This window comes from Piliocolobus tephrosceles, chromosome 5, assembly GCF_002776525.5.
Source record: "Piliocolobus tephrosceles isolate RC106 chromosome 5, ASM277652v3, whole genome shotgun sequence".
In the NCBI taxonomy this organism is placed as follows: domain Eukaryota; kingdom Metazoa; phylum Chordata; class Mammalia; order Primates; family Cercopithecidae; genus Piliocolobus; species Piliocolobus tephrosceles.
The window spans coordinates 51,819,829-51,847,136 of NC_045438.1; the positions used below are offsets into that span (position 1 = coordinate 51,819,829).

A 27,308-nucleotide genomic window follows, 5' to 3' on the forward strand; every position below is an offset into this window, starting at 1 on the left:
AAAAAAAAAAAAAAAAAAAAAAAAAAAAAAAAAAAAAAATGGAATTACAGGGAATCAAAAGCAGTTTCCCTGTACAAAGGCCACATGCTCCTGGTTTTGCATCGACCTGTGGTTATCTGACCATAGTGGTGGGACCATGTTTGACAATTCTAAAGTTATTTGGTAGCCTCAAGAGAGACAGTCTGTGGAGTTAAAAAGTGGATTGGTGGGACCCTCACCCCAAATCATGGAACCCTAGATTCTTAGATTTGGAAAGTCTTCTTAACCGTCAGAGACTCTAGAGTTCTCATTTTACTAATCCAGTAGGAATCTGGATCACAGAGAGGTTAGTAACTTGTCCAAGAAGATAAAATTGTCTGGAAGAGCTGAGATTCTACACATCTCAACTTCAGATCTTGTGTCCTTTCCACACATCATTTCTTGAGCCGTAGGTGATGATTTAGATTGAACAAAATAAATTTGGCTTTGGGGATGGTGTTTTTTGTTGTTGTTTGTTTGTTTTTGAGATAGTTTTGTTCTGTTGCCCAGCCTGGACTACAGTGGTACAATCACAGCTCACCTCAGTCTCAACCTCTTGGGCTCAAGTGATCCTCCCACCTCAGCCTTCCATGTAGCTGGGACCACAGGCACATGCCACCACACCCAGCTAATTTTTTATTTTTTTGTAGAGACGGGGTCTTACTCTGTTGCCCAGGCTGGTGGGGATGCTTTTTATTATTAAATTACTAGACTGATAACCAATAGTCATTATGAAAACATAATTCCTCAAAACTCTTAGAGCAGCTTAATTCATTAGGTTTACCATTTTGTTATGCCCTAATTTGTACAGACTCTTAAACAGATATCTTATGTCTGATCCGTACTGGCAACCAGGCAGTTGTCCCTGGTTCTGGGTCCCCCAGGAAAGGTGTCCAGCTGATCCTGGGAAATACTGAAGGCTCAAATGCACATGGTCAGTTCTTAAGGCCCGTGGAAGTAGCAAGACAAACAGTGGCCTGACCACTGCCCTCAGCTGTCAGTCTGTCCTTTTGTGACCCCCTCTTTTGGGGCTCCTTTGATGTTCATTTTAATCTGATAATACCCAGATGGAAATGCTGGGCACGGAAGTTTACATTGTGATTTACTGTAACCACACCTTTTAAGGAACTAGTCGAAGCTATTAGGCAAGAACAGAGTCATGGTTACCGCCCAAGCAGCTCTGCCCACTGTCTGGAGGAGAAAGAAAAGGTAAGACTAGAGAAGACTGATATATGCAGGTGAAGGGATGGGATTACCCCAGAGTGGAGAAGGAAAGTAGTACCTACTTTAATAAAGGAGCATTGTTGGAGTAAACATAGTTATTAATTGTGGTATGTAACAGTATATTTGCAAACAAGATTGCCCAGAAAAAAAAAAATCTAGGTTGGGTGTTCACTGTGGGTATAATGCCAGGTACACCAGCAATCTATGCCAGTGGGAAGTAAAGCAGCCTGGATGGTCTTTTCTCTTTGGCTGGTTTCCCCTGGTTGACCTCTTCTCAGCCTTCAGATGTCAGTCTACACATCCCTTCCTCAGGGAAGCCTTCCCAGACCATCCCAAACTAGGCCTGGTCCCCTTTACACATTTCCATAGTGCCTGTGCCTTCCCATCCCAGTGTGCACGTCACACAGCCATCAGTCACCTGTTCGAATGATCCTTCAGTGTGTCTGCCTGGCCAAACTCTGTGCCTTTTGAGGACACAGCGATGTTGATGTACCTAAAAGTCTGGCTTGGGAGGAGTGGGGAGAACATTTATTTCCCTAAGGATGTTCTCCAAAAATGATATCTTTTTTAACATTTTTAATAGTAAGTTGGCATGAGGACTTAAAATTCTGAAGCCACTTTGGTGGAAGCAGTAGGAAAGCATGTTCTTGACATATAAGGAGAAGGTAATCAGAGGGTGGTGACAGTGTTAAGTCTGCTCTACCCCATGCGCCCCACAGCCACAAGGGGCAGCTCTCCCCTTTGACCTCTCTGCACCGCTCCCCCATCACTGAACCCTGCCTCCAGGAATCCCTTAGGGTAGTTATTCCATCAGTAGTTGAACAAAGATGCAAATACATATGGGAAACTGATAGGACAGCTCAAATAATTAAGGAACTACAAAACGGAGGTGAGGTGTGATTCCTCCTGCGTTTTCCTATAGTGGTCTTTAAAGCACTCCAGGGTATGATCGATTATTTGTGCAGGGTTGGGATGTCTGGCAACTAACAGCGTCTAAACAGAGACCGGACACACTTGGTGAGATGTTGTAAGTAGTAATTGAAACACTGGATTAGAAAGCCCCAGAGTATCTTTCCAATGTTGACATGCTGTTATCATAGGATTCTTTTTAGTCCATACAGCTCCCCCTAGAAAATAAGTGTCATAAAGGCAGGGGTGTTTGTCTGTTTTGTTCACTGTTGTGTCTTTACTGCCCAAGGCAGTGCCTAGCACACAGTAGCTGCTCAATAAATATTGAGTAAATGAATATATCAGCAGATATCAAATTTGCAATATTTTTCTGGTATAGAATAGACTCTAAGTGTTTATTTCATTGACCTGGATCAAGCAGGCCGTAAGTCAAAATGGGGCTAAAATTTGGCATTGTATCACCGAGTAAAAAGCTCAGGCCAATATTCTGACCGCATATGAAGTCAAACTGCTATCAGCATTTTAGACCAATGATTCTGGAGTTAGGATGACATTGCATCAGCCAGGGACCTGGCAAGAAACTGAATTGGCTCAACTGGTTCAAACGAAGGGTGTATGTGAAGCAAAGAGAGACGACAACAGTGGGAAGCCTTAGCCACTGCTTTTGGGGCAATCTATAGGGATCCCTGAGGGACCGGGGACAAAATAGAGTTAAGGGAGCCCAAGAAAGGCTGGAACCATGGAAGACCTACCCCAAATCAATGAGGGAGTAGAGGAAATGCCCCTATTTCCCTCTCTTCCTGCTTCAAATTATTGGTGCCTCTAGCCAAACCTACCTGGAAGGCAGCCAGCCAGGGAGCGGAGTGTGCAGACCTTCAGACAAAGCAAGACTGGGAAAGATTGGGCTGGGGGTGTGGCAGGAACAAGACCTGCCATGTAAATTCATTCTGTTCTTCTTATATTTTCACCATACAAATAATACATATTCATTAAAGAAAATGTAGAGATCAAACCAGCAGTCTTCATGTTTTAGCTTTTTCCTCCTCCTTTTTCTCTTCTTTCATTTACTTGTAAAGGATTCAGTAATGTTTATTCAGAATAAACAGAAATAAATTTGGTTACACTTGTTTCTTGACCTAATTCCGATTCAACCTGCAGTGGAACAGAGAGCTCTCTTTCCTTTCCTTTGTTGTGTTAACATAAACAAGTTACTTCATGTACCTCTGTGGGAACTGGGAATTAGGCAAGTGTTTAGACTCTCAAAAACTTTCAGCAAGTTTGGCTGTCAGCTTGGATACCAAGTCATTAAATATAAGATGAAAGATGAGTCTGACTGGGCTTATTCTCTAAGATTAGATAGTGAACCATAAGTGAAGGCAGCCTAATGTAGCTTGATTTTACTGTCAACATAAAGTTGCTATCCACTTTTAATTTTAATTGAAGGACAGTTTGAAACTAAGGGGAAAGAGAATTTAGGAAAATAGTGCAAATGCTTATGTACACAATTGTTAGTAGTTTACATCGGCAATGTTGGACGCTGCTTCACAGCACTTATCATACTTGTCATTTTTTGTTGGAGGCTTAAAGCCCATGTCCATTCACTGCGCCCAGCATGAGGCCTGACGTTCAGTAGGTCCTGGTACATAAGGGTAAGTGGTGATTGCCAGTTCAAGTGGAGAGAAGGTGTGAAGGAAGAAAGATCGGCAGGATGTTGCCATGTGCCTGGAAGTTCTGAAAGCTAAAGGACAGAACTTTATGGCAACAGAGGGTATTCAAGGCCTTTATAACACTGATATACTAAGGTCAGTGAACTCCATTGCCTTCTTTAGTTGAAAAAAAAAAAATCCTGGAAAGTAGTAAGTCATCTCAACTCATTTAGAGAGAAGTGAGTTCTGCTTTCCTGGAGTGGAATCTATATTTGGCCTTTACAAGTATCTCTGTCAATGGGATTGTTTCCATGACTTGGTGCAGGAGACCAAGTGAATATCAGCACAAACCACCCCCTTTTGGTTCTAGAAAGCATATAGGCTACCCTGAGATAAGTCATTTGCTCACAGGTCTTATGTCTTAGAGGTTAAGCTGTCAACTATTATGACATTGAACGTAGCCTTAGGAGTGGGGGAAGAAGACCGATTGTGATGACTCCAAGGATGGTAATTGCTGGAGGTCGGGCGGGGGTGGGGGCAGTCTGAACCAGTTCAGAGATTGATTCCTGTTTGCTCCCAGAAGCTTGTCTGTGTATCCCCTGCAAGCTATATTCCCTCCTCTGCTGCTCTTGAGAATTACCTCTCGCAACCTGCCACCCCTGGGTCTATGGGAAGGGGTTGGGGGCAGTTGGCAAGATTGAGCTGAGCCCTCCCCTTCATTCCATTGCAGCTGTGGGTTTGTGTCCAGAAAAGAGGAGGAAAGGCTAGCAACTGGAGTTTGCCTCTCTCCTCTGCCAGGATGAGAAATTCCTTTGCAAGCCTCCATAAAGGTGATGTCAGTCTCAATGGCTGTTACTCTGAAACTATAAGATAATCTTGTTTTAATTGGTATTTTGGAAAATACATTCTGCTGTAAGATTTCACAGAGCATCCAAGCCTTTTCTTCCAGTGCATTTTTTTAGAGTGTTTCAAAAGTATAGATTGTGTTGAATGCCTTTACTTATGAATGGATTAGATGTGTATTATCTCCTGGAGAAAAATGTGTCTGGAAGCCGACTGCATTCTTCCACGGATAATTAGTTCATTGTGCTGAACACAGCGAGTCCTCGGATGGTGTCCTTAGAGATGGGACTGATAGATTATTGAAAGCAAGAGGCTCTTTGCAACATATTTGCTTGCTTGATATCTAAAAATTGTTCAAAAATAACTAAGACTTGGTTGTATTGTCTCTGGGAAAGAAAAACCAAGTATCCTAATCAAAGAACTGAGTGACAAATTGAGCTAACGATTGTCATAGAAGCAGAAAAATGATCCCAGGGAGGAATGCTTGAAACAGCAAGATTTTAGAGTCTGGAACGTGTGCCCTTCAAGGCCATCTCAGTTCATGTCATGGCTGACTGTTGAAAGGACGATGGAGATGTTAAATCATAACTTGATTGCAAGGGAAAGGCAGGCCATGCAAAACAGTGTGGTGAGTGAATAGGCTTTATTTGTTCATTTGTTTTCTAAAATTCTTAGGACCATGCCTCAGTACTGACATTTAGTGCAGTAGGGGCTGAGAAACTACCTTTTCAGTTGGATGGTTGAAGTCCTGGTAACTATTTAGTATTTCTAGTTTGGTTTCTATTGTTAGATTCAGTACTCCAGGACTAACGAAAAATGGCTTCACTTAATTTCTTCTATACTTGAGTGTTTTTGTCTGCTTTAGACCTGTGTCTTTTGCTGACAGAATTTTTTTTTTTCTTTTCTTTTTCTTTTTTTTTTTTTGAGACATAGTCTTACTCTCTCACCCAGGCTAGAGTACAGTGGCGCCATCTTAGCTCACTGCAACCTCCACCTTCCAGGTTCAAGCAATTCTCGTGCCTCAGCCTCCTAAGTAGCTGGGACTACAGGCATGCACCACCATGCCCAGCTAATTTTTTGTGTTTTTAGTAGAGACTGTTGGCCAGGCTGGTCTTGAACTCCCGGCCCCAAATGATCCACCTACCTCAGCCTCCCAAAGGGGTAGAAGTAGAGGCATGAGCCACCACACCTGGCCTGCTGACAGGTATTTTTTAAATTTGTAAAAACAAACTCACTTGTCACTAAAATTATTTCACTTTGAAAAAAGTCCTTTAGAAATCATTTGTTTTAAGAAAAAGGGGTTAACTTTTTTTTTGTTTGAAAAAGTCTGCCGGGCACGGTGGCTCAAGCCTGTAATCCCAGCACTTTGGGAGGCCGAGACGGGTGGATCACGAGGTCAGGAGATCGAAACCATCCTGGCTAACACGGTGAAACCCCGTCTCTACTAAAAAATATGAAAAACTAGCTGGTCGAGGTGGCGGGCGCCTCTAGTCCCAGCTACTCGGGAGGCTGAGGCAGGAGAATGGCGTGAACCCGGGAGGTAGAGCTTGCAGTGAGCTGAGATCGCGCCACTGCACTCCAGCCTGGGCGACAGAGCGAGACTCTGTCTCAAAAAAAAAAAAAAGAAAAAGTCTGTAATTTGGTTTGTATAACAATAGCAAAGGAGAATTTGTAGTTGGTGATATTTTCTGGGTTTAGAGTAGACAGTCTGGAAGAATGTGTATAGATTTTTACTAAATAACAGCAGCTGCAATGCAGAATGGTGTTAGTACATTAGCTCTTATTCACAGGGGGAAGGTCAGTGTATTTTTCTAAGGGACTTCAATATGGATGTGTGACATCTTTTGGCGTGCAATTGACTTTAATGTTTATCACTTATTTTTTTTTTTTTTTGAGATGAAATCTTGCTTTGTGGCCCAGGCTGGAGTGCAGTGGTGCAATCTGGGCTCACTGCAACCTCCGCCTCCTGAGTTCAAGCGATTCTCCTGCCTCAGTCTCCCAAGTAACTGGGATTAGAGGCGTGCACCACCATGCCCAGCTAATTTTTTTGTATTTTTAGTAGAGGCAGGGTTTTGCCATTAGACTGGTCTGGAACTCCAGACCTCAGGTGATCTGCCTGCCTCGGCCTCCCAAAGTGCTGGGATTACAGGCGTGAGCCACCGTGCCCAGCCCCTCACATTTATGCTGTGATGTGTTTATAGAAAATGTGATCACATGCCTTATTCTTTCAAAGAAAAAACTTCTAATAGCCTAAAAACACATTAAGAGTCTCTTGTCAATGGCCTGTGCTTCCAAAAATGGTTGGTTTTACCATTTTCCCTGAAAAGTGTGCCACAATGGCAAGATCTTAAATTACAAGATAAGCAGGCCACACCTCCTCCAGGGCTTAAATTGTTACGCTCCTTGTGTAAAATAGTATTTTTGTTTTCAAATACCCCTTCTCACTTCTAGCACCTTTGCATATGAAAGTCTAAGATTATTTTCTAAACCTGCCTTATCCAATGTTGATTACATGAAGCAAAATATTTCCTTGAACCTAAAAATGTCTGCATGCCTTTGCCCGTCTGTCTTCCTGTGTCTGGGCTGCCCTTTCCTCCTTTCTTGCCCAGCTTTTTGAGCTGTTGCCTGGCTGCACAGTTCAGCAAAGTGCCTCAACTAGCTCAGGCCTCGCTGAGTCCCTAGATGTGTGTGTTGTCTGTGCTTCCTGCCCTCATCCCCACCCCAGCCCTCCTAGACAGCCCCATTGTGGTCTCATTCCCAGAAAACCTGGATAGTTTCTTGGAAGGATGATGAAGCTAATTCACAGTACTGTGGCAGTGACTCCATCGCCCTTCCCAGGGGAGATTAGGGTTTTAACTGACAACTTTTACCTTAAACCCAAAAGATGTGGAATTCCAGACCCTATGACAGACTTCTGGGAAGGGATTTTTTTTGTTTGTTTGTTTGAGACAGGCTCTTGCTCTGTTGCCCAGGCTGGAGTGCAGTGGTGCTATCCTAGCTCACTGTAGTCTCAAACTCCTGGGCTCAAGTCATCCTCCCACCTCATCCTCCCAAGTAACTGGTACTATGGACATACATCACCCTGCCCAGCTAAGTTTTGTATTTATTGATTGATTGATTTTTTTTAAGACAGACTCTTACTCTGTTGCCCAGGCTGGAGTGCAGTGGCACAGTCTTGGCTCACTGCAGCCTCTGCCTCCCAGGTTCACATGATTCCCCTGCCCCAGCCTCCCAAGTAGCTGGAACTACAGACACGTGCCACCACACCTGGCTAATTTTTGTATTTTTTTTTTTTTTTAGTACATTCTGAGTTTTACCATGTTGGGTAGGCTGGTCTTGAACTCCTGACCTCAAGTAATCCACCCGTCTCAGCCTCCCAAAGTGCTGGGATTATGAACCACCAGGCCTGGCCTAAATTTTGTCTTTTTTGTAGAGATGGATTCTCATTAAGTTGCTCACTCTGGTTTCGAACTCCTGGCCTCAAGTGATCCTTCCTTCCGTCTCAGCCTCCCAAAGTGCTGGAATTACAGATGTGACCCCCCCCCACACCCAGCCTGGGAAGGGACTTTTTTATGTGGAGGGGACTTTCTGGTCTTCCTCCAATTAGGCCACAAGGCCACTTGCACCTCCTTGATGGCTGGTTTGTGTTCTGGTTGCTATAGTTACATCCTGTGGGTGCTGCTCTTCTGCACCTTGATTCTCTACTGCAGGTGGGGACACTGGGAATGGAATGTGAACTTCCCGGTTGTGTAACCCGGGCTTGCAGGGAGTAAACAAAGCTGCTTTCCAGCAAGGTTATCTTTATCACCTAACAAGGCATGCATGTGCATTTTATCTGTGGCCACTCTATCATTTAAAAAGAAATTTGGGGCTAGGCACAGTGGCTCACACCTGTAATCCCAGCACTTTGGGAGGCCGAGGTGGGCAGATCACCTGAGGTCAGGAGTTCGAGACCCACCTCGTCAATATGGGGAAACCCTGTCTCTACTAAAAATACAAAAAAATTAGCTGGGCGTGGTGGTGCATGCCTGTAGTTCCAGCTACTCAGGAGGCTGAGGTGGGAGGATCGCTTGAACCTGGGAGGCAGAGGTTGCAGTGGGCTGAGATAGTGACACTGCACTGCAGGTTGGGTGACAGAGGGAGATTCCGTCTCGAAAAAATAAATTAATTAAAAAATTAAATTTTGCTGCGCAAAAATAATCTTTTCACCCAGTGTTAGTATTGGCAAATAAATTATACAGCAAAAAGTAGCAAGGATACCAGCATCTGTGCCTTTTGTGTGTCTTAAGATTGTTCATTTTCCCGGCATGAACAAAAGTCTAGTGGCAAACCAGCAGCACACCTCCAAGAATTGTTAACAGTTCAGTGTGTGCAGTGTGTGGAATATGTGGTGGGGAGCACTGGAACGCAGAACCATTGCAGAGCTGAATGGGGAGAAACCAGGGTTTTAAGAAAATACTGAAGTGTAGAAGGCGCCTCTGCTCTCAGGTGTGAAAGAACCTGGACCGTTGCTCAATAAATGGAGGCGTTTCTTCCCTTTTCTTTTTTTTCTTTTTTTTTTTTTTTTGAGACAGAGTCTCACTCTGTCACCCAGGCTGGAGTGCAGAGGCGTGATCTTGGCTCACTACAACTTCTGCCTACCTGGTTCAAGTGATTCTCCTACTTCAGCCTCCCAAGTAGCTGGGAATACAGGTATGCGCCACCACATCTGGCTAATTTTTGTATTTTTAGTAGAGACGGGGTTTCATCATGTTGGACAGGCTAGTCTTGAACTCCTGACCTCGTGATCTGCCTGCCTCGGCCTCCTGCCTGGCCCTTCTTCCCTTTTCTTTTCCTTCCTGCTAGTATGTGAATGTGTTATCCCTCCCAGGCCTCATGCGCTATCCATTGGTTAATTTATTCAAGCAAATGCTTGGTACTAGGATAAATGTTAAGGAAAAAAAAAAAATGTGTGTGTGTGTGTGTGTATCCCCTGCTCTGAAAAAGCTTATTATGTAAAAAATGAAATTCAACATACTTTAAATCTTTGATATTTGTAGATGCAAGCATAGGTGGTTTCACTTATTTGCCAGTTATAAGAGAGGTCTTTACTTACACAAGTTGATGATTTTGCTAAAACAGAAACCATGGACGAACTAATAATGACTGTCTTGTAGGACCCAATATGGCCCCCGCTGTCACTTTAAAGCTGTCCTTCAGGACTGTCACTTCTCTGGTGGGTAAGCTTAGTAAACTGTCTACCATCCACACACAGCAACTTCGCTGTTTTTGTTTATGTGTACCATACATGGCATCTCTGAGAAATAGCATTTTAGAAACATGTTTCTTGGCAAAAAGTAAAAAAAAAAAATCCAAGTACAATGTAATTTTATTGGAAGTTAAAAGTAGCTGTGTTGTGATCTGAGGCCATGCATAATGGATGAGTCATTAGGAAGCCTAGAGCCTCTGTGTATTTTATCCCATCTAAGAGTTTAGATCTTCGTATCTGCCTCAAGAATATCAAATCTACGGTATAGGAAGGTTCCCTGCCCCCAACAGCCACCATGCAGGGTAGGAGAGAGACACTTAGAAAACAATTAAATACGAGACCACGTGAGCCTTACTCTAAGTGTAATAAACAGCTGTTAAACTAATGGAAAGAGTGGTGGGTTAGAGTGGTTGTAGCAGATAGAATGGGAGCTTGATCTGAGCTGGCTCTTCGTTGAGCAGAAAGGAAGAGCCCAGCTTAGGCACTGGTATGGGAGACAGACGTGATTTGGGAGGCCAAAGGGGTTGCTGTGGAGGCCAGAATAGAGGATGAAGAGACTCTACAGCCCAGGGAGGACCCTTCCTCTCACACTGCCTTCTCAGCATCCTGGATTTACTAATTTCCATCAAACCGGTGAATTTTGTGGGTGAGAAATTCTGAACTATTTCCTTTAAGAATCACTTATTTAAATAGCCATGTGTATGTTCAGCCTGATTTGAAAGGAAATCAGCATTAAAACAAATTATCCTATTATATTGTTAGTTTAAAATCACTTAATAGGCATGATAGAAATAGCTATATTAAGGATGATCTGCTAATGGTGTTTTCCATAACCACAAATGAATGCTTTAAATGGAGCTTCTATTTAAAGGATTTTAATCCTTTGATATAGTTCAGTTTTAGATGTCTATGCAAGGACATAATCCATATTTTGAATTGTAGTTCCACAGTGCAGTGGTTATCAGTTTTCTTTTTCTTCCCCCGCCCCCCTCCCCCCCAACACCGAGATAGAGTCTCGCTCTGTCACCCAGGCTGGAGTGCAGTGGCCAGATCTCAGCTCACTGCAAGCTCCGCCTCCCGGGTTCACGTCATTCTCCTGCCTCAGCCTCCCTAGTAGCTGGGACTACAGGCGCCCACCACCTCGCCTGGCTAGTTTTTTGTATTTTTTAGTAGAGACGGGGTTTCACGGTGTTAGCCAGGATGGTCTCAATCTCCTGACCTCATGATCCACCTGTCTCGGCCTCCCGAAGTGCTGGGATTACAGGCTTGAGCCACTGCGCCCAGCCGGTATCAGTTTTCAATAGCATTTTTGTACTTCTGGAGACCTTCATTTAAAGAACTCAAGATCTTTGTCAAATATACGCCTTCTGAATCTTTCTGTAAAAATAGATACAGCATTTTCAGAAGGACCAGTGGTCTTAGAGAAATCAAAAACCCAAAATAATTAGAAGGTCTCACTAAAGGTTATTGTAGGAATACTAGATCATTCTGTCTTTACTACTTAGTATTTATGAATATAAAATCACAGAACTTAACTGTTCTCCAAAGATGCGTGTGCATATCAATTTTAGGTATTTGTCTTCAGATAGGTTTTTTAAATGCCGGCCTGAAATGTTTTCTCCTTAAACTTTGTTCACCTAAAGTTCTATTAAGTGTCTTGTTAACAGAAACTAATTATCCAAACTGTTTCCCACTGGTTGTTATTCACCACCCCACACCCACCACAACCTGCATTTTAAAACTTCAGTTTAAAGATGTGTCCGTTTACTTTGAAAGTTAAACATATGTCCCTTTACTTTGAAACAAGCCCATGCTTCAGGAAGTGAACTTAAAAATATCAGAGTTCCAAAGATCTTGCTTATTTTCTAGAGTTTAATGAGAACCGTGGCCAGAGCCAGGAAGGTGAAGCCCAGCAGCTTTGGGGGAGTGTGGGTTGCATTTGATGTTCACAAAAGAATGGAAGTGGTAGGGTGTTGCTCAGTGAAGTGTGCATTTTCAAGTTACCCACAGTGGTGTCTATTGTCCTGTTTCTCAATTGAATGATGTCATGTTTCATTTAAGGCTCTTAGTGATGCTGAAGTCTGTGGTCTGCACACTAGGGGGAAAAAGGCAGTGAGAAAGTTGCAAATCAGGTTTTTGTAAAGCCTTTGTGTGTTGGGTTTGGGAGATAAAAGCTGACTCATGCAATATTTCTACGGAAGGCGCTGCACAGACTAGCAAAGGCTGTTTCTTTTACCTGACTGAAGTCACCGCATCAGCTGAAGGCAGACGATGTGCTTAAGCCTGAGTGGAGCAGAGGTAGGTGCTAACGTGAGTGTCCCCGAATAAAGGATGCCGGCACAAACGCTCCTTCCCTCTGGGAGCAGCCAGAGAGGTCCACCGAGGTGAGAAAGAGTGGCAGGGGGGGCTTTCTTCACAAGTGTGCAGGGACGAAAGCTTGGCTGGATCAAGGAAAACTCTTCTGTTACAAATGCGATAGCCTGAAGTCTAGAAGATGATTTTTTCTCCCCCTCCCGTCTGAACTGCAGCCTGTCTCAAATAGGTTTTGTCTTAGTTTCATTTGATTTTGCTCTTTCCTTAAAGTGAGGTTGAAATATCTAGAGAGCTGATGTTTCTGACTCTGGGGAAACTCTGAAATCCTCAGTGGTCACGCGCCGAATGCCCAGCATTTTAATATGCTTTCTTTTTGAGGTTCATATGCAGTCAAAGTTGGAGGAACCAAATAAATATTTGCAAATGTATGCTTAGCAACTGCAGTGATGAAGTTTACTCTGAGTCTAGTGGCAACCAAAGTTGCCTAAGAAAATGCAGTTTCCATTTTGAGTGTTTCTTGGTAGGAAATACTTTTGTGAGGAACAATGATTGGGGCAAAGGAGGCGTGGATTGTATTCAATACTGTTGTCCATTGGAATCTGATTTCATTTGGCTTTCTTATTTGAATTTAATGATACATTTTTGAAAGATATAAAAGGCATTCCTTAATCACATATTGAATATGAAAATTATTTTAATTTAAAATATTTAGATATCTGACACCAATTGACATTGTGATTTTAATTACCTTAAATAATTTTTTCAGGTGATAAAAGGAATACACCTATTGAAGAAAAGAGATATTTACAGATAAATACGAAAGGAACAAAATTATTCATTCTACTCAGTAAAACCAATGTTAACATTTTATTATATATTTCTTCAATCTATTTCTAATGTAGACAATAAAGAAGTGGCATTTTAAATTTAAAATTAGGATCGTATTATATGTTTTTTAAACTACCCATTTTACTCATTGTATATTATGACCATTTTCTATACTTTTAAAGACATGACATTTAATCATTTTACATTGTACCTTCTAGATGGCTTTATTCACTTGGATCTCTGTTACTAGGCACTTTAATTTCTCTGCCTCCTTTTTTTTTTTGAGACTGAGTCTCGCTCTGTCACCCGGGCTGGAGTGCAATGGCACGATCTCGGCTCACTGCAACCTCCACCTCCTGGGTTCAAGCGGTTCTCCTGCCTCAGCTTCCTGAACAGCTGGGATTACAGGTGCCCGCCACCACGCCCGGCTAATTTTTGTATTTTTAGTAGAGACGGGGTTTCACCATGTTAGCTAGGCTGGTCTCAAACTCCTGACCTTGTGATCCACCCGCCTTGGGCTCCCAAAGTGCTGGCATTACAGGCGTGAGCCACTGCGCCCTGCCTTTTCCTCCTTTCTTAAAAGAACATGTCTAATGTACTTCATGGATGGATTTATTTGTTCGGAGTGCTATTGTTAGTCACTTGGAATTGGCCTTTTCTTCCTCCTCCTTTTTCTTTAAGAAAATGTGGTTTCTCTTGGTGCCTCCCTCCCAGCTGTGCAGGGATGTTTTGGAACTGAGTGTGTTCCATACAGATGGAGCTTGTGTATATTACCATCATTGTTTAGTTACTGCCTTGAGACTGATAATTTTACACTAACAGGAAGGTACTATTCAAAGCAAAGCTGGAGCATAGATTATTATTTAATCTAAAGTAAAAATAGAGATGTTTTTTAGCCTTTAAAAAACTCAGTGATACAGTTTTTCATCATCCAAGACCTGGCATTCGTAGGATGTAGAAGAAACTGCTATTAGGGGGTCACTGCTTGTGCTGTGCCTCCAGCTGGGAAGAGGCCATGCAGTTGTGACAGCCAGTGGTTTGCTGGGTTTTCAGGATTGGAGTCATGGCCCAAAGGTTGGATGAGACTTGGGGAAGTCACCTAATCCAGCTGCCTCACATACAAGGAAACCAGAGCTGCAAAGATCAGTATAAACCTGGAGGGTACAGAGCCAGGGCAAACATGCAAATCCTCTGACCAAAAGGGAGTATTAGGACATAATTTAATTTCTGGTTGGTTCTCTGAAATGTGTTTATACAGAGGGTTGTGGATATATGTATTTCTGTGCACACATAGCCACACACTGGGTAGTCCCTTTCGGCATATGGTACCATGTGCTTTAGACAAGCAGCTTATGTTGAGTCCTTCATTTCCTGATCTCTAAGTTCCTTTTCTACCCTGCTATTTTATGAGTACAAGGAAGGATGGACTAGAAGTTAGAAAGTGTAGTCTCTGATTCATAGTTCAACTTTGAGCATGATGTTATGTAATCTCTGCTTTTCTTTTTCCCCATCTATACAGTTTTCGAAGAGTAATGAGACACATGAAAGACCACTGAGGTTGGTTTTGGGGGCTTTTTAAGGGTGATTTTGACATAGAATTGTAGCAGCTGTATCATAATAAGACTCATCTGTTATAATAGAGACTGTTTGGGTTATCTCATATTGCCTAACCAATCACCCCGAAACCTACTGGCTTGAAACAACAAACATTTATAATTGCTCAAGGTTTCTGTGAGGCAAGAATTCAGGAAAGGCTATGCTAGGTGATTCTGACTTGGGGACTGTCATGAAATTGCACTCAGACATGACAGGGCTGGGGTCATCTGAAAGGCTTCTCATCCACATGTCCAATGTCTTGGCTGGAAACACTCACAGCAGGGGCTGCAACAGCCGGGGTTCCTTGGGCATCCCTCTGCGTATCATCGCGGTCTCATCATGTGGTTTCTCTAGTGTGGCAGAATCAGGATAACCAGATTTTATGTCTACCACCAGGGACTGCAAGGTTTTGCCTGTCTTTGAGCTCTGCTATACCCTAGGGCACTAGTATCCTTCTTAGAGTGGAGGCAAGGTTTCTGCCACATCTGAGTTCCAGCATGAAGAGGAAAGAATGTGGACTAATAAAATCTAATGTCTTGAGAAATAGACCCCCAAACGGGCATATATCATTTCTTCTGGGGAGAACTTGACCACATGGCCAATATCTAAAGGCAGAGGAGGCTGGGAAATGTGCTTAGTGAAAACTCTATCACTAAAGAAAAGGGTAGAGTGGATTTTGGTAGACAGCTAATAGTCCCTCTCTAAGTGGTGACATAATGGATGGTTTAGAGTGCCCCAAATAATTTCCTTCATCCCCCACACTAAGTCACCACACACATAAAAAAGCATACAACAAGAGTAAAAACAGCTGCATTTGCATAAAAAGACTTTAGGGAATTCCTTTTTTTTTTTTTTTTTTTTAATTGAGATGGAGTTTCACTCTGTCACCCAGGCTGGAGTGAAGTGGTGCGATCTCGGCTCACTGCAACCTCCACTCCCCGGGTTCAAGTGATTCTTCTGCCTCAGCCTCCTGAGTAGCTGGGATTATATGCACCTGCCACCATGCCTAGCTAATTTTTGTATTTTTAGTAGAGATGGGGGTTTTATCATGTTGGCCAGGCTGGTCTCGAACTCCTGACCTCAGGTGATTCACCTGCCTCTGCCTTCCAAAGTGCCAGGATTATAGGCATAAGCCACTGCGCCTGGCCTAGGGAATTTTTTTAGGTTCTTTTTCACCAGATTGGTCCAGAGGCACCCCTTAGCTAAGGCAATTTATCTAATGCATTAGCTGCCTTAGGTAGCTGCTTAATCCCTACTCAACTGAGGTAGCCATTATACCTCTTAGTTTCCATTGACTAGTGTCTTAGTCCATTTGTGCTACTGTAACAAAATAGTTTAAACTGGGTAACTTACAAGGAACAGAAATTGATTGCTCACAGTTCTAGAGAGTGGAAAGTTCAAGATCAAGGCACCAACAGATTGTGTATCTGGTGAGGGCCTGTTCCTCCTATATGGTGCCTCCTGTGTGTTCTCACATGGCAAAAGGAGCAAACAAGCTCCCTCTGTCCTCTTTTATAAGGGCACTAATCTCATTCATGAGGGTAGAGCCCTCATGACCTAATCATCTCCCAACAGCCCCCGCCACCCAATACCATCACCTTGGTGAGTAAGTTTCAACATACGAATTTTGAGAAGGGCACATTCATACCATAGCAATTAATATAGGAATCAATCGGTAAATTATCTGAGTATTTCGTATCTGACTTAACAGCTTGAAGGAATCTTTGTTCCTCTTTGTTCAACCCTTCACCTCCTGTTTGAATGAAAATATTTTCGCAAAATACCTTTCTCATTCTTGATCTTCTTGTACAAATACGTGCTTTAACGCCTTGTTAGATGCATGGTTTGCAAATATTTTTTTCCATTCTGTAAGTTATCTCCTTGCTTAGCTGATGATTTCCTTTGCTGTGCAGAAGCTTTCTGGTTTGATGTAGCCTCACTTGTCTGTTTTTGCTTTTTGCTGTTGTTGCCTGTGCTTTTGGTGGCATATCCAAAAACGCATTGCCAAGACCAATGTCATGAAGCTTTTCTCCCCTAGGTTTTTTCTTTTCTTTTTTTTTTTTCCTTAGAGGCTTTATGGTTTCTGGTTGTATTTTTAGATCTGAATGTATTTTGAGTTTATTTTTGTGTAGAGTGTAAGATAAGGGTTCATTTTTATTCTTTTTGCATGTGATATAAGAACATGTGGCACATATACATAATGGGAAAATTATCTGACCATAAAAAAAAAAAAGAAGGAAATCCTGCCACTTGTGACAACATAGATGAACCTGGAGTCTATTGTGCTAAATGAAATGAGCTGGACATAGAAGGGCAAATGCTACATGACACCACTCTTAGGAGGAATCTAAAATAATCAAACTCATACAAGAAAAGACTAGAGTGGTGCTTGCCAGGGAGTAGGGAGAGGGAGAAACAGGGAGGTAATCGTGAAAGGATACAAATTTTCAGCTATGCAAGATGAGTAAGTCCAAGAAATCTGTACAGCATAGTGCCTATAGCTAACAATACTATATTGTATAGTTAAAATACTGCTAAAGAGGTAGATCTTAAGTGTTGTTGTTATAAAGTGTTTAATAATAATAAAGAGGCATAAGAAAACTTTTGGAGGTGATGACTATGTTCATGGCATAGATTGTGGTGATAGTTTCACGTGTATACTTATCTCCAAATTCAAGTTTTATACATTAAATACGTATAACTTTTTGTATTTAATCATACCTCAATAAAATACATTTTTTAATTTAAAACACTTCTGAGCTATTTATTTTGAAAATTTTTTAAGTGTACAAAAAAGTTACAAAGACAGTGCAAAGTTCCCATATGTCTTTCATCCAGCTTGCCGTAACATTAACATCTTGTCTAATTATAGTACCTTGGTTAAAAACTAAGAAATTTACATGATAAAACTAAGAAATTAACATGGTAACAAGATTTTTTTTTTTTTTTACTCCTTGGTTCTTCATCACCAAATAACTACAAATAAATATGAAAATCATGTTCCCTGAATTGAACATGCTGAACACTAGAGAACATGAGGAATTATAGTCCTGGCCCTACCATTAAACAGGAATCAAGTATGATCGTTTAGAAAACCAAGAAGTGAAAAATCCATATTAGTGTGGGGGAATAAAGGTGTTCCTTAAATATCTAGTGTCATCTTTGAAATATATAAATGTATATTTTTTAACTTGGACTCTTAAACAACTGACTTAATGCTTTAAAAAATATTTACAACGTTGAGGCTCTAACAAAACCGCGCTGTATATTAAATGAACATCACTAGCTGATAGAGTAACTATTTCTGTATACTTTAGTCTTTCTGTGGCCTACCCTCTTTGAGTAATTCACAGGAGGTGTAATAAGAAACTGCATAATTTCAGCTACTCGTTGGTACTGAACACAACACATTCTCTTGATTTCCATGGTTGTCCTGCCAAGGAACTCAGACTAGGTATTTGTTGTCTAGAATAGCAATGAGCAGAATTTGGAAATCCTGATCACCCCTCAATCCCTACTGTGAGTAGGATTTCTGTCCTGCCTCCTAAGTTTCTCCTTGGGAGTTGTAGGCTGTAGGACCCGTCAAATGTCCCCCCTTCTCCGTGTAAATATGGTCACAGGAAGCCATGGAACGTTCTGCATGAAACCTAAATCAGCCTAAGAAACCAGAGCCGGGAAGCATTGCTTTTGATTCTGGCAGTGATTTTCCAAAAGAGAGCAATTAAAATAATGGAAGTTGGAAGAGCAAAGAAAGAAAAGCCCTGGAATTCCAGTTTTTTCACCTAGAAAAAATTAGAGGGATTTGTCTTGAAGTAAAATGTATGAAAGCCTCGCTACATAGAAGCTGTCTGGGCATCTTTTCCTTTTATTGAGGATGGCACACAGAAAAAGAGTATTTTATCTGGATGGCTTTTAGGCTAACCAGTGCTTCTCATTGTGAGACTCGGTAAATCTCTAAGGTTCCTCTGTGGGTACTTCCACCCCCACCACCTCCAGGTTTACGAAGGGTGAGATTGATCACAATCCTCTAAGTGGGTGGAACCTGCTTGTCTTAGGGTCAAAAGATATACCTCATATAAGCCATTAGCAAGGTTTGGCTGGAGTTCTCAGAAATTCTTACATTATTAGCCCTGTGTTTGGGATTTTGGAATAGACAGAAGTTATGAGAAGAAAAGCAGCAGCTCACCCAAATGCTAACATCTTTCACTCAAGGCAAACGAAAAAGTTTTCTTGCTCTATAGTTTTTTATCTGGATGTTTCAGTTTGTCATGGAAAATCAGTAAGCCTAATATCTGCTACACAGAGGTGACCTCCCAACTCTATTTTTGCCAATTTTTAATAATATTGTGCATTAATAAGTGGAATAAAAAATGAAAATGCAAACTTTGAGTTGTACGTATCTCTGCATTCACTATTATTTGAGCAAAGATTGATAAAGAGGTAAATTTAAACCTTCAAGAATAATGAAATTATATCAAAGACTTCTAGATCAGCATTGTCTGACTAAAATATATATGAACTACATATGTAATTTTTTATTTTCTAGTAGCCACCATATAAAAAAGTAAAATGATGCCGGGGTAGTGGCTTATACCTGTAATCTCAGCACTTTGGGAGACCAAGATGGGAGGATCACTTTAACCCAGGAGTTGACGAGCAGCCTGGGCTACATAGAAAGACTTCATCTCTACAAAACTTAAAAATAAAAATTAGCTTGGTATGGTGGCGTGGTCCCAGCTACTTGGGAGGCTGAGGTGGGAGGGTGGCTTGAACCCAGGAGTGAGCCATGATTGTGCCACTGCATTCCAGCCCAGGTGACAGAGTGAGACCCTGTTTCAAAAAATAAAAATAAGAATAAATTTAAAATAAGAAAGTAGACCAGGCGCAGTGGCTCACACCTGTAATCCCAGCACTTTGGGAGGCCGAGGCGGGTAGATCATGATGTCAGGAGTTTGAGACCAGCCTGGCCAACATGGTGTAAACCCCGTCTCTACTAAAAGTACTAAAATTAGCCAGGCATGGTGGCGGGCGCCTGTAATCCCAGCTACTTGGGAAGCTGAAGCAGGAGAATTGCTTGAACCCAGGAGGCGGAGGTCGCATTGAGCCGAGATTGCACTACTTCACTCCAGCCTGGGCAACAAGAGCAAAACTCTATCTCAAAAAAGAAAAAAAAAGTAAAATGAAACCAGTGAAAATAATTTCAATGAGATGTTTTATTTAACCTAATCCAAATTACTATTTCAATACACAAATATAAAAATTATTAATGAGGTATTTTATTTCATGTTTTTAGTTTCATACTAAGTTACTGAAATCTGGTGTGTATCTTACATCTCAATTCAGACTGACTGTGTTTGTTTGTTTGTTTGTTTATTTATTTATTTATTTATTTTGAGTCAAGGTCTCACTTTGCCACCCAGGCTGGAGTGCAGTGACACGATCATGGCTTACTGCAGCCGTGACTCCAAGTAGCTGGGTCTACAGGCACGTGCCACCGCACCCGGCTAATTTTTTGTATTTTCTGTATTTGAGGTGGGGTTTTAGTAGGTTGCCCAGGCTAGTCTCGAACTCCTGAGCTCAAGTGATCTGCCTGCTTCAGCCTCCCAAAGTGCTGGAATTACAGGCATGAGCCACTGTGCCCAGCCTGGCTGCGTTTCAAGTTCTCAGTAGCCACATGTGGCCACTGGCTACTGTGTGAAGCAACACAGCTCTAGAGATAAATATTAATAATTGGTGAGTTGCATTAGAATAGGCCAGACAGGGTGGAAATCTTAAATTATTTTGAGGAAAGTGAGAACAAGACTAGACAGTTTTTAAGAGGTGTATTTTCCTATGTGAGGAAACTATAATTATCTTATAAGCAATGAATCAACATAAAAAATGTTAGCCATTAGCAAGTGCGGTCTCATATTACATGCCATTATATGACCTGACTGTAAATGTTTCACTTCTGTCATTGGTAATTTTGGGAGGTCTTTAGTTTGGGGTGGTAAGCTTGGCTAAATACTATGGACACCAAACTTCTAAAATGGTCTATTTTAGAAAGTGCCTGGTTGGCAGCCAGGCCTGTATATGGACTGGCATTGGAACATTTGAAGCTGTCCCCGCAGCGGTGCCCAATCTATGCTGCTATTTAAGATCTATCCATGAAGGGGTCCCTATTGATCTACGTTTTACATCCCACTCTTTCCCACCTTTGAAAGTATTTCTAAAGACATTGTCATTTCTAGCAGCCCAACCTGGGGTCCTCTAAAAGCAGCTTTTATCCCTCTTTAATCCTTCTGTCCCAATATTGGGTATCTAATTTAAAGTGAAAGTAAGTAGAGAAAAGAAATGATGATAAGAAAATAATGTGTCTCTCTGTTATGTCCATTTTTCACTAGTCCTGATCATGAATATAGTGCCAAGAGTTTTGTAACTGTGTGAAAGACAGTTTTCTATTCTGGAGAGATTGATTCTTCTCCGGTTAGAAAATCAGAACTTGCCCTGGAGACAGTATGTACAGATCCATGGGGGGTAGACCTTTCCAGATGTCTTGGCCTTTCAACTTTTTTGACACCAGGGACTGGTTTCATGGAAGACAGTTTTTCGAGGGATGAAGGGTGGGTTGAGTTGGTGGGGGTAGGGGAGTGGGGATGCTTTCAGGATGAAACAGTTCCACCTTAGATCATCAGGAATTAGATTCTCATAAGGAGCGTGCAACCTAGATCCCTGGCATGCATAGGTCGCAATAGGGCTCACACTCCTATGAGAATCTAATGCTTCTGCTGATCTGACAGGAGCTCAGGCAGCAATGCTCATTCGCCCACTGCTCACCTCCTGCTGTGCTGCTTGGTTTCTGACAGGCCATGGACAGGTACCGCGCCCCTGTTATAGAGTATATCCAACTTGGCCGGGCGTGGTGGCTCACACGTGTAATCCCAGCACTTTGGGAGGCCAAGGCAGGTGGATCATCTGCAGTCAGGAGTTTGAGACCAGCCTGGCCAACATGGTGAAACCCCATCTCTTCTAAAAATATAAAAATTAGCTGGGCATGGTGGCACATGCCTGTAATTCCAGCTACTAGGGAGACTGAGGCAGGAGAATTGCTTGAACCAGGGAAGCAGAGGTTGCAGTGAGCTGAGATCATGCCATTGCACTCCAGCCTGGGTGACAAGCACAAAACTCCATCTCAAAAAAAAAAATATATATCCAACTTATGTTTAGTCCCAAATCATAGCCTCATTGGACCCTTGGTTTCCCAAAGTATCCTCAGATACTTCCCAAGTGAGTGCCCATTTCCTACCATGAGATCAGCCTGATGGTCCTGGTTATAGTGGATGTGAATAGAAAGAAAACATTGTTGTGTCTGCCTCTACTGTAGACTGCCCATGACTTTCTCAACACCAGTCCCAAACGTGAGCAAGCGTCCTTTGCTGCACGCATACCTAAATGCATGGCTACTGCTTGGATTTTTGCCACACTCAAGTTGGATCAGGCTTTCTACGTCAAGTGCATTTTAACTACTATAACCAATTCATGTTTTATAGGTCGTAAAGTTGTTATAGAACAAGCAGAAAGAATATTGCAAAAGCATTAAAAATTTGTGGCAAACTCTAGCATGTGGTAGTGGTTTCGCAGATAAACTGCTCATTTCCTACATGTCTTACCACTCCTTCTTGACTCAGAATTAGTTCCTTCATGTTTTTATTCATAACTTTAATATTTGCATGGTAAGTTTGTACTAATACTTGTCATGAATATAAACTATCTAGAAACAGTACATTGAAGGAGAGACTTGATGGATACTTTATATTCTAAAAATATTAGTACCAACTGTTTAGTGATCTTTATTATCGAATCAAACCAAATTTCCATTACTGTTGAAAAATGATCATTACTATGTATCCTTTTTACTGTGTTTGTCACATTGTAACCTTCCAAACATAAGTTTCCCTCTTCCATTTTTCTAGTAAAACCTATAAGCATGTTTTTGTGGTAAGGTAACCTAGCAAAATGAAGCAAATTTCTTAATTAATCACATTCTGTATCACAAGACATTTTGTTTCTATAAACAAAATTTCTCTATGAAATAATGAGACGTGGAATCTCATTATTTGAGGGAGAAATGTTGACCCTGCCTAAGAAATGAGGAAGATTGGAATTTTGAGTGTTTTACCCAAATAGCTTCTGAATGTTTAATTTTCATGTGGGTCCTTTTGGGGCCTAACATCATATTTAAATGCTGTGGGTATTAAGTGACTTTTTTTTTTTTTTTTTTTGAGACAGAGTCTTGCTCTGTCACCCAGGCTGGAGTGCAGTGGCGCGATCTCGGCTCACTGCAAACTCCGCCTCCCAGGTTCTCACCATTCTCCTGCCTCAGCCTCCCTAGTAGCTGGGACTACAGGCGCCCACCACCAGGCCTGGCTAATTTTTTTGTATTTTTTTTAGTAGAGACGGGGTTTCACCATTACGTGACCTTTTGACTTTGCAGACAGTTTTTCCTTTTGCCCTTTTCTAAACAGGACGGCACCGTTTTCTCATAATTGTTCTCATAATTTAGTTCCTAGATTCGTCATATAATTACATGATTTTATAACTGTACTTGTGGAGTGTTGTAGTTAATCAAACATACTCTCTAGTAGTATCGTAACTCCATATGTGCCACAAATAGAATGCCAGTTTTTAAGAAGTGATCTGGAGAAGTGCTGTGTTAAGAGGATAAGTTTTCAGTGGGGTGTGAGTCTTAATACAGTCATGCATCACTTCAGCATGGGGGTACATTCTGAGACGCGTTGTCGGGCAACTTCATCATTGTATGAACATCACAGAGCATACTCTCACAAACCTATATGGCATAGCCCTTGACACATCTAGGCTGGATGGTACGGCAGATTGCTCTGACCACTGCCATATACACAGTTTGTTGTTTTGTTTTGAGACAGAGTCTCGCTCTGTCGCCCAGGCTGGAGTTGAGTGGCAGGATCTCGGCTCACTGCAACATCTGCCTCCCGGGTTCAAGCAATTCTCGTGCCTCAGCTTCCCGATTAGCTAATTTTTGTATTTTTTAGTAGCAACAGGGTTTTGGCATGTTGGCCAGGCTGGTCTCAAACTCCTGGCCTCAAGTGATTTCCCCCCCTCCCAGCCTCCCAAAGTGCTGGGATTTACAGGCATGAGCCACCGTGCCCAGCCTGCAGTTCATTGTTGACCATAACATCATTATGCTGTGTATGACTATATCTTTTTCTTGCCTAGTACTAGAAAATTATTGTCTATGTGACACTTTCTTTAATGCTGTATGCAAGTGAAATGTAAAGTTGCCAGCATTATTTAAATCAACTAGTGGTGGCTCCAGGATGCTAGCCTAAAATTTTGTGGAATTATGGTGAAATACTTAAAATCTAGAACAAGGTTTTTCAAAATTCCATAGGAGTCACGTTGGGTCCCTTTTAAGTTCATAAGAACCATTTGTGGTGCTTGTTAAAGTGCTTGATTCCTGGTGCCCTGACCGCTGAGTCTTTAATTTAGTGAATCTAGACTAATTTGCATAAGAGTCATTCCAGGTGGTCACACTTTTGAGACAACAGGTCTAGTGTTTCTCAAACTTTAATGCTTACAAGTCATTCTGGGATCTTATTAAAGTGCAGATTCAAGTTCAGCAGGTCGAGGTCAGAGCCCGAGACTGTGCATTTCTAACAGGCACCCAGGTGATGCTTTGGGAACACTGATTTTGCATCTTGCTCCACCAACAGGTACCTTTGTATTCCCTTCTATAACTGGACACCTTGTTATTGACTGTATTTATTTGAGCCAGGTTTTTACTTCCTTTCAACCCTCTGCTTGATAGAATTGCTTATCTTGTCCTTTTTATTTATTTTCTTTAATGCATATAGATGGGCACCAGTTGCGTCTTGAAGTGCCATCAGCTGTAACCAAAGTTCCAGATCCCAAGACCACAGCCAGGCGTTCCTCCCCTCAAGAACTGAAGACGATGGAGCTCTCTGATAGTGACCGACCTGTCAGCTTCGGTTCCACGTCGTCCTCGGCCTCTTCCCGCGACAGCCATGGTTCCTTCGGCAGCAGAATGACCTTAGTTTCAAATAGCCACTTGGGCTTGTTTAACCAGGATAAGGAGGTAGGGGCCATAAAACTGGAGCTGATTCCGGCCAGGCCGTTTTCCAGCAGTGAGCTGCAGAGGGACCACCCCGCCGCCGGGCAACAGAACGCAGACGAAGGCAGCGAAAGGCTGCCCAGGGCGCAGTGGAAAGTGGACTCTAACGGGACACCCAAGACTACCACAGACTCGGCCACCAGCCCCAAGCTCCTCTATGTGGATAGAGTTGTTCAGGAAATTCTGGAGACCGAAAGGACTTATGTGCAAGATTTAAAAAGCATCGTAGAGGTAAGGCCGACTTCACTTTTAATGTTCAACATGCAGAAGAAATATGCTTGCAAGAGACTTGCAAGAGACGGCAAAGCCAAGCCAGGTGTAGGGGATGTCTTCTAAGAGGCGGAAAGGATGTGAATGTTTAAAGAGAGAGTAACTTTTAAGAGAAACCCTAAGGCCGTAACTCACTGTATTAACATCCTCTTAATATTTGCATTAACAAATTAGTTATGAGTGAGGAACAAGAATGATGATGCAGTGCCCATAGCAGGATGCTGTGTTAATGAATCCTACCCAAGATGTCAGAGTGACTCACACGCAGTGGGGCAGGTGAGGATGGAGGAGGACTCAGGTCTCCTGCAGATAAGTGGCAGGTGTATGACTGAACCTCTCAGCTGTCCTTACCTTAATCACCACTCTCTACTGGCGTCTGGGAGCTTCCAAGACGTGAGTCTCACACTCAGCAACTGTGATTTCATTGGCCTGGGTGGGGCTTGGGTGGTGGAATTGTGGAAGATGCACAGGTGATTTTAATGTGCAGACAGGTTTGCAGCCGCTGCTCTGTGCTACTCCTGTATTGGTGTTTGGGGAAAGGGTTGAAAGGTAGAGAAAAGCCATGGGCTTTGTCTTGTCTCAAGTGTCTCCTTTCTGTTCACTGTTTACAGTGAGTAATCCTATATAAATTATTTTGCATATATTATTATCATTATAAATTACTTGCACAAATTATTTCATGTGAATTGAGCTCAGCTTATGTGCCAGGTCACATCCTCTGGAAATTCAATTATTTGATTTTCTGGGTCATTTTAAAGGAGAAAGCACGAATTATCAGAGAAGCTCAGATATTAACTCACTCCCAATTATATTTAAAAATATTACTATCTCAAGGGCAGGTTTTTGTTTTGTTTTGTTTTGTTTTGTTTTTTGAGACAGAGTTTCACTCTTGTTTCCCAGGCTGAAGTGCAATGGCATGATCCCAGCTCGCTGCAACCTCCACCTCCCGGGTTCAAGCGATTCTCCTGCCTCAGCCTCCCGAGTAGCTGAGATTACAGGCATGCGCCACCACACCCAGCTAATTTTGTATTTTTAGTAGAGATGGGGTTTCACCATGTTGGTCAGGCTGGTCTTGAACTCCCGACCTCAGGTGATCCGCCCGCTTCAGCCTCCCAAAGTGCTGGGATTACAGGCGTGAGCCACCGTGCCCAGCCTCAAGGGCAGATTTATATGTTATAAAGCTACACTTGCTTTGCTGCCTACTAATACAGCAGGTTCTTTCATTTGTTTGTACCTGTTTCCTGTTTTAGACATTGACTCTAGAGTATGTTTCAGAGTACAGTAGAATATTGCCAGTGAGCATGTTCTTCCCTCAGGTACATTCTCATAGCTTTAGAAAAAGAATTCTAAAGCATGACTATGTGTGATCCACAAATGATAGTACCAGACTCTGTCTACTAAAAATAGTTATGACGTACCTTCCCAGTAAAAATAGAAAAGTCAATTGATGGTCAACTGAAACAATATGTGGTACCAAATGTAGAATAAAGTAGGCCTGTTTTTTAAAATTTTCAACAATGATGTCATTTGTACTTGAGAAGAAATACCTGTAAAACAGCCAAAAATTTTACAGCCTCTCAGGAAACATATGGTTATTCAAGCTTTCTTTGGTCTATGCTTTTTTTTCCTTTCCTTCTTGGAAACTTTTCTACCTAATCAAAACTCACCTTATGGAGAGAAACCTTTAATTACTGAACTGGTATTCCATTAACACTTTTATTTTTTCCTGAGGCTAGTTGATAAACCTTAGGTGAGAAGAAACAGGTAACAGATGAATGAAAGAAAACAGATAAAGACAGAATTTATTTTTTCTAAGAAAATTTCAATGTAAGTTCTATGTGAAGCTGTCCAAATGTTCTTGCCTTTTTTCTTTATTCATGAATCAACTGTGTTTTACACTAGGGGTTGGTGAGCTTTATCTACGCAAGGCCAGATAGTAAATAGTTTCGGCATTATGGACCCTAAGGTCTTGGTCACAACTGATGAACTCTGCCATTGAAACTCAAAAGCAGCCACATACACTGTGAATAACGGGGCCTGAACATGCCAGTACCTCTTTAGAGTCTCATTTGACCCAAGGGCCACAGTTTGCTCACCCCGGTCTTAGGCTATAAGTTTGTGCCATGTTTCATCAACTGTCAAATGGGACTAATAAGCAGGACCTGCCTCATAGGGTTATTATGAGAATTGGGTAAGATAAAGTATAAAAAGCTCTGCAGCTGTGCCTGGCACATAGTAATCAATTAGTAACTGGAAACTACAC

At 42.0% G+C, this 27,308-nt stretch overlaps 1 protein-coding gene across 4 annotated transcripts in view; it reads left to right on the forward strand.

Annotated features, from left to right (window-relative positions):
• Positions 1 to 27,308, forward strand: part of PLEKHG1 (pleckstrin homology and RhoGEF domain containing G1) — a 243,528-nt gene that overhangs the window by 110,564 nt on the left and 105,656 nt on the right. For all 4 annotated transcript variants that reach the window (XM_023206155.1, XM_023206158.1, XM_023206156.3 and 1 more), the window contains exon 3: positions 24,498 to 25,006. In XM_023206155.1, coding sequence (XP_023061923.1) covers positions 24,596 to 25,006 — 411 coding nt within the window. In that variant the 5' untranslated portion in view covers positions 24,498 to 24,595. The remainder of the gene's footprint in view (positions 1 to 24,497; positions 25,007 to 27,308) is intronic.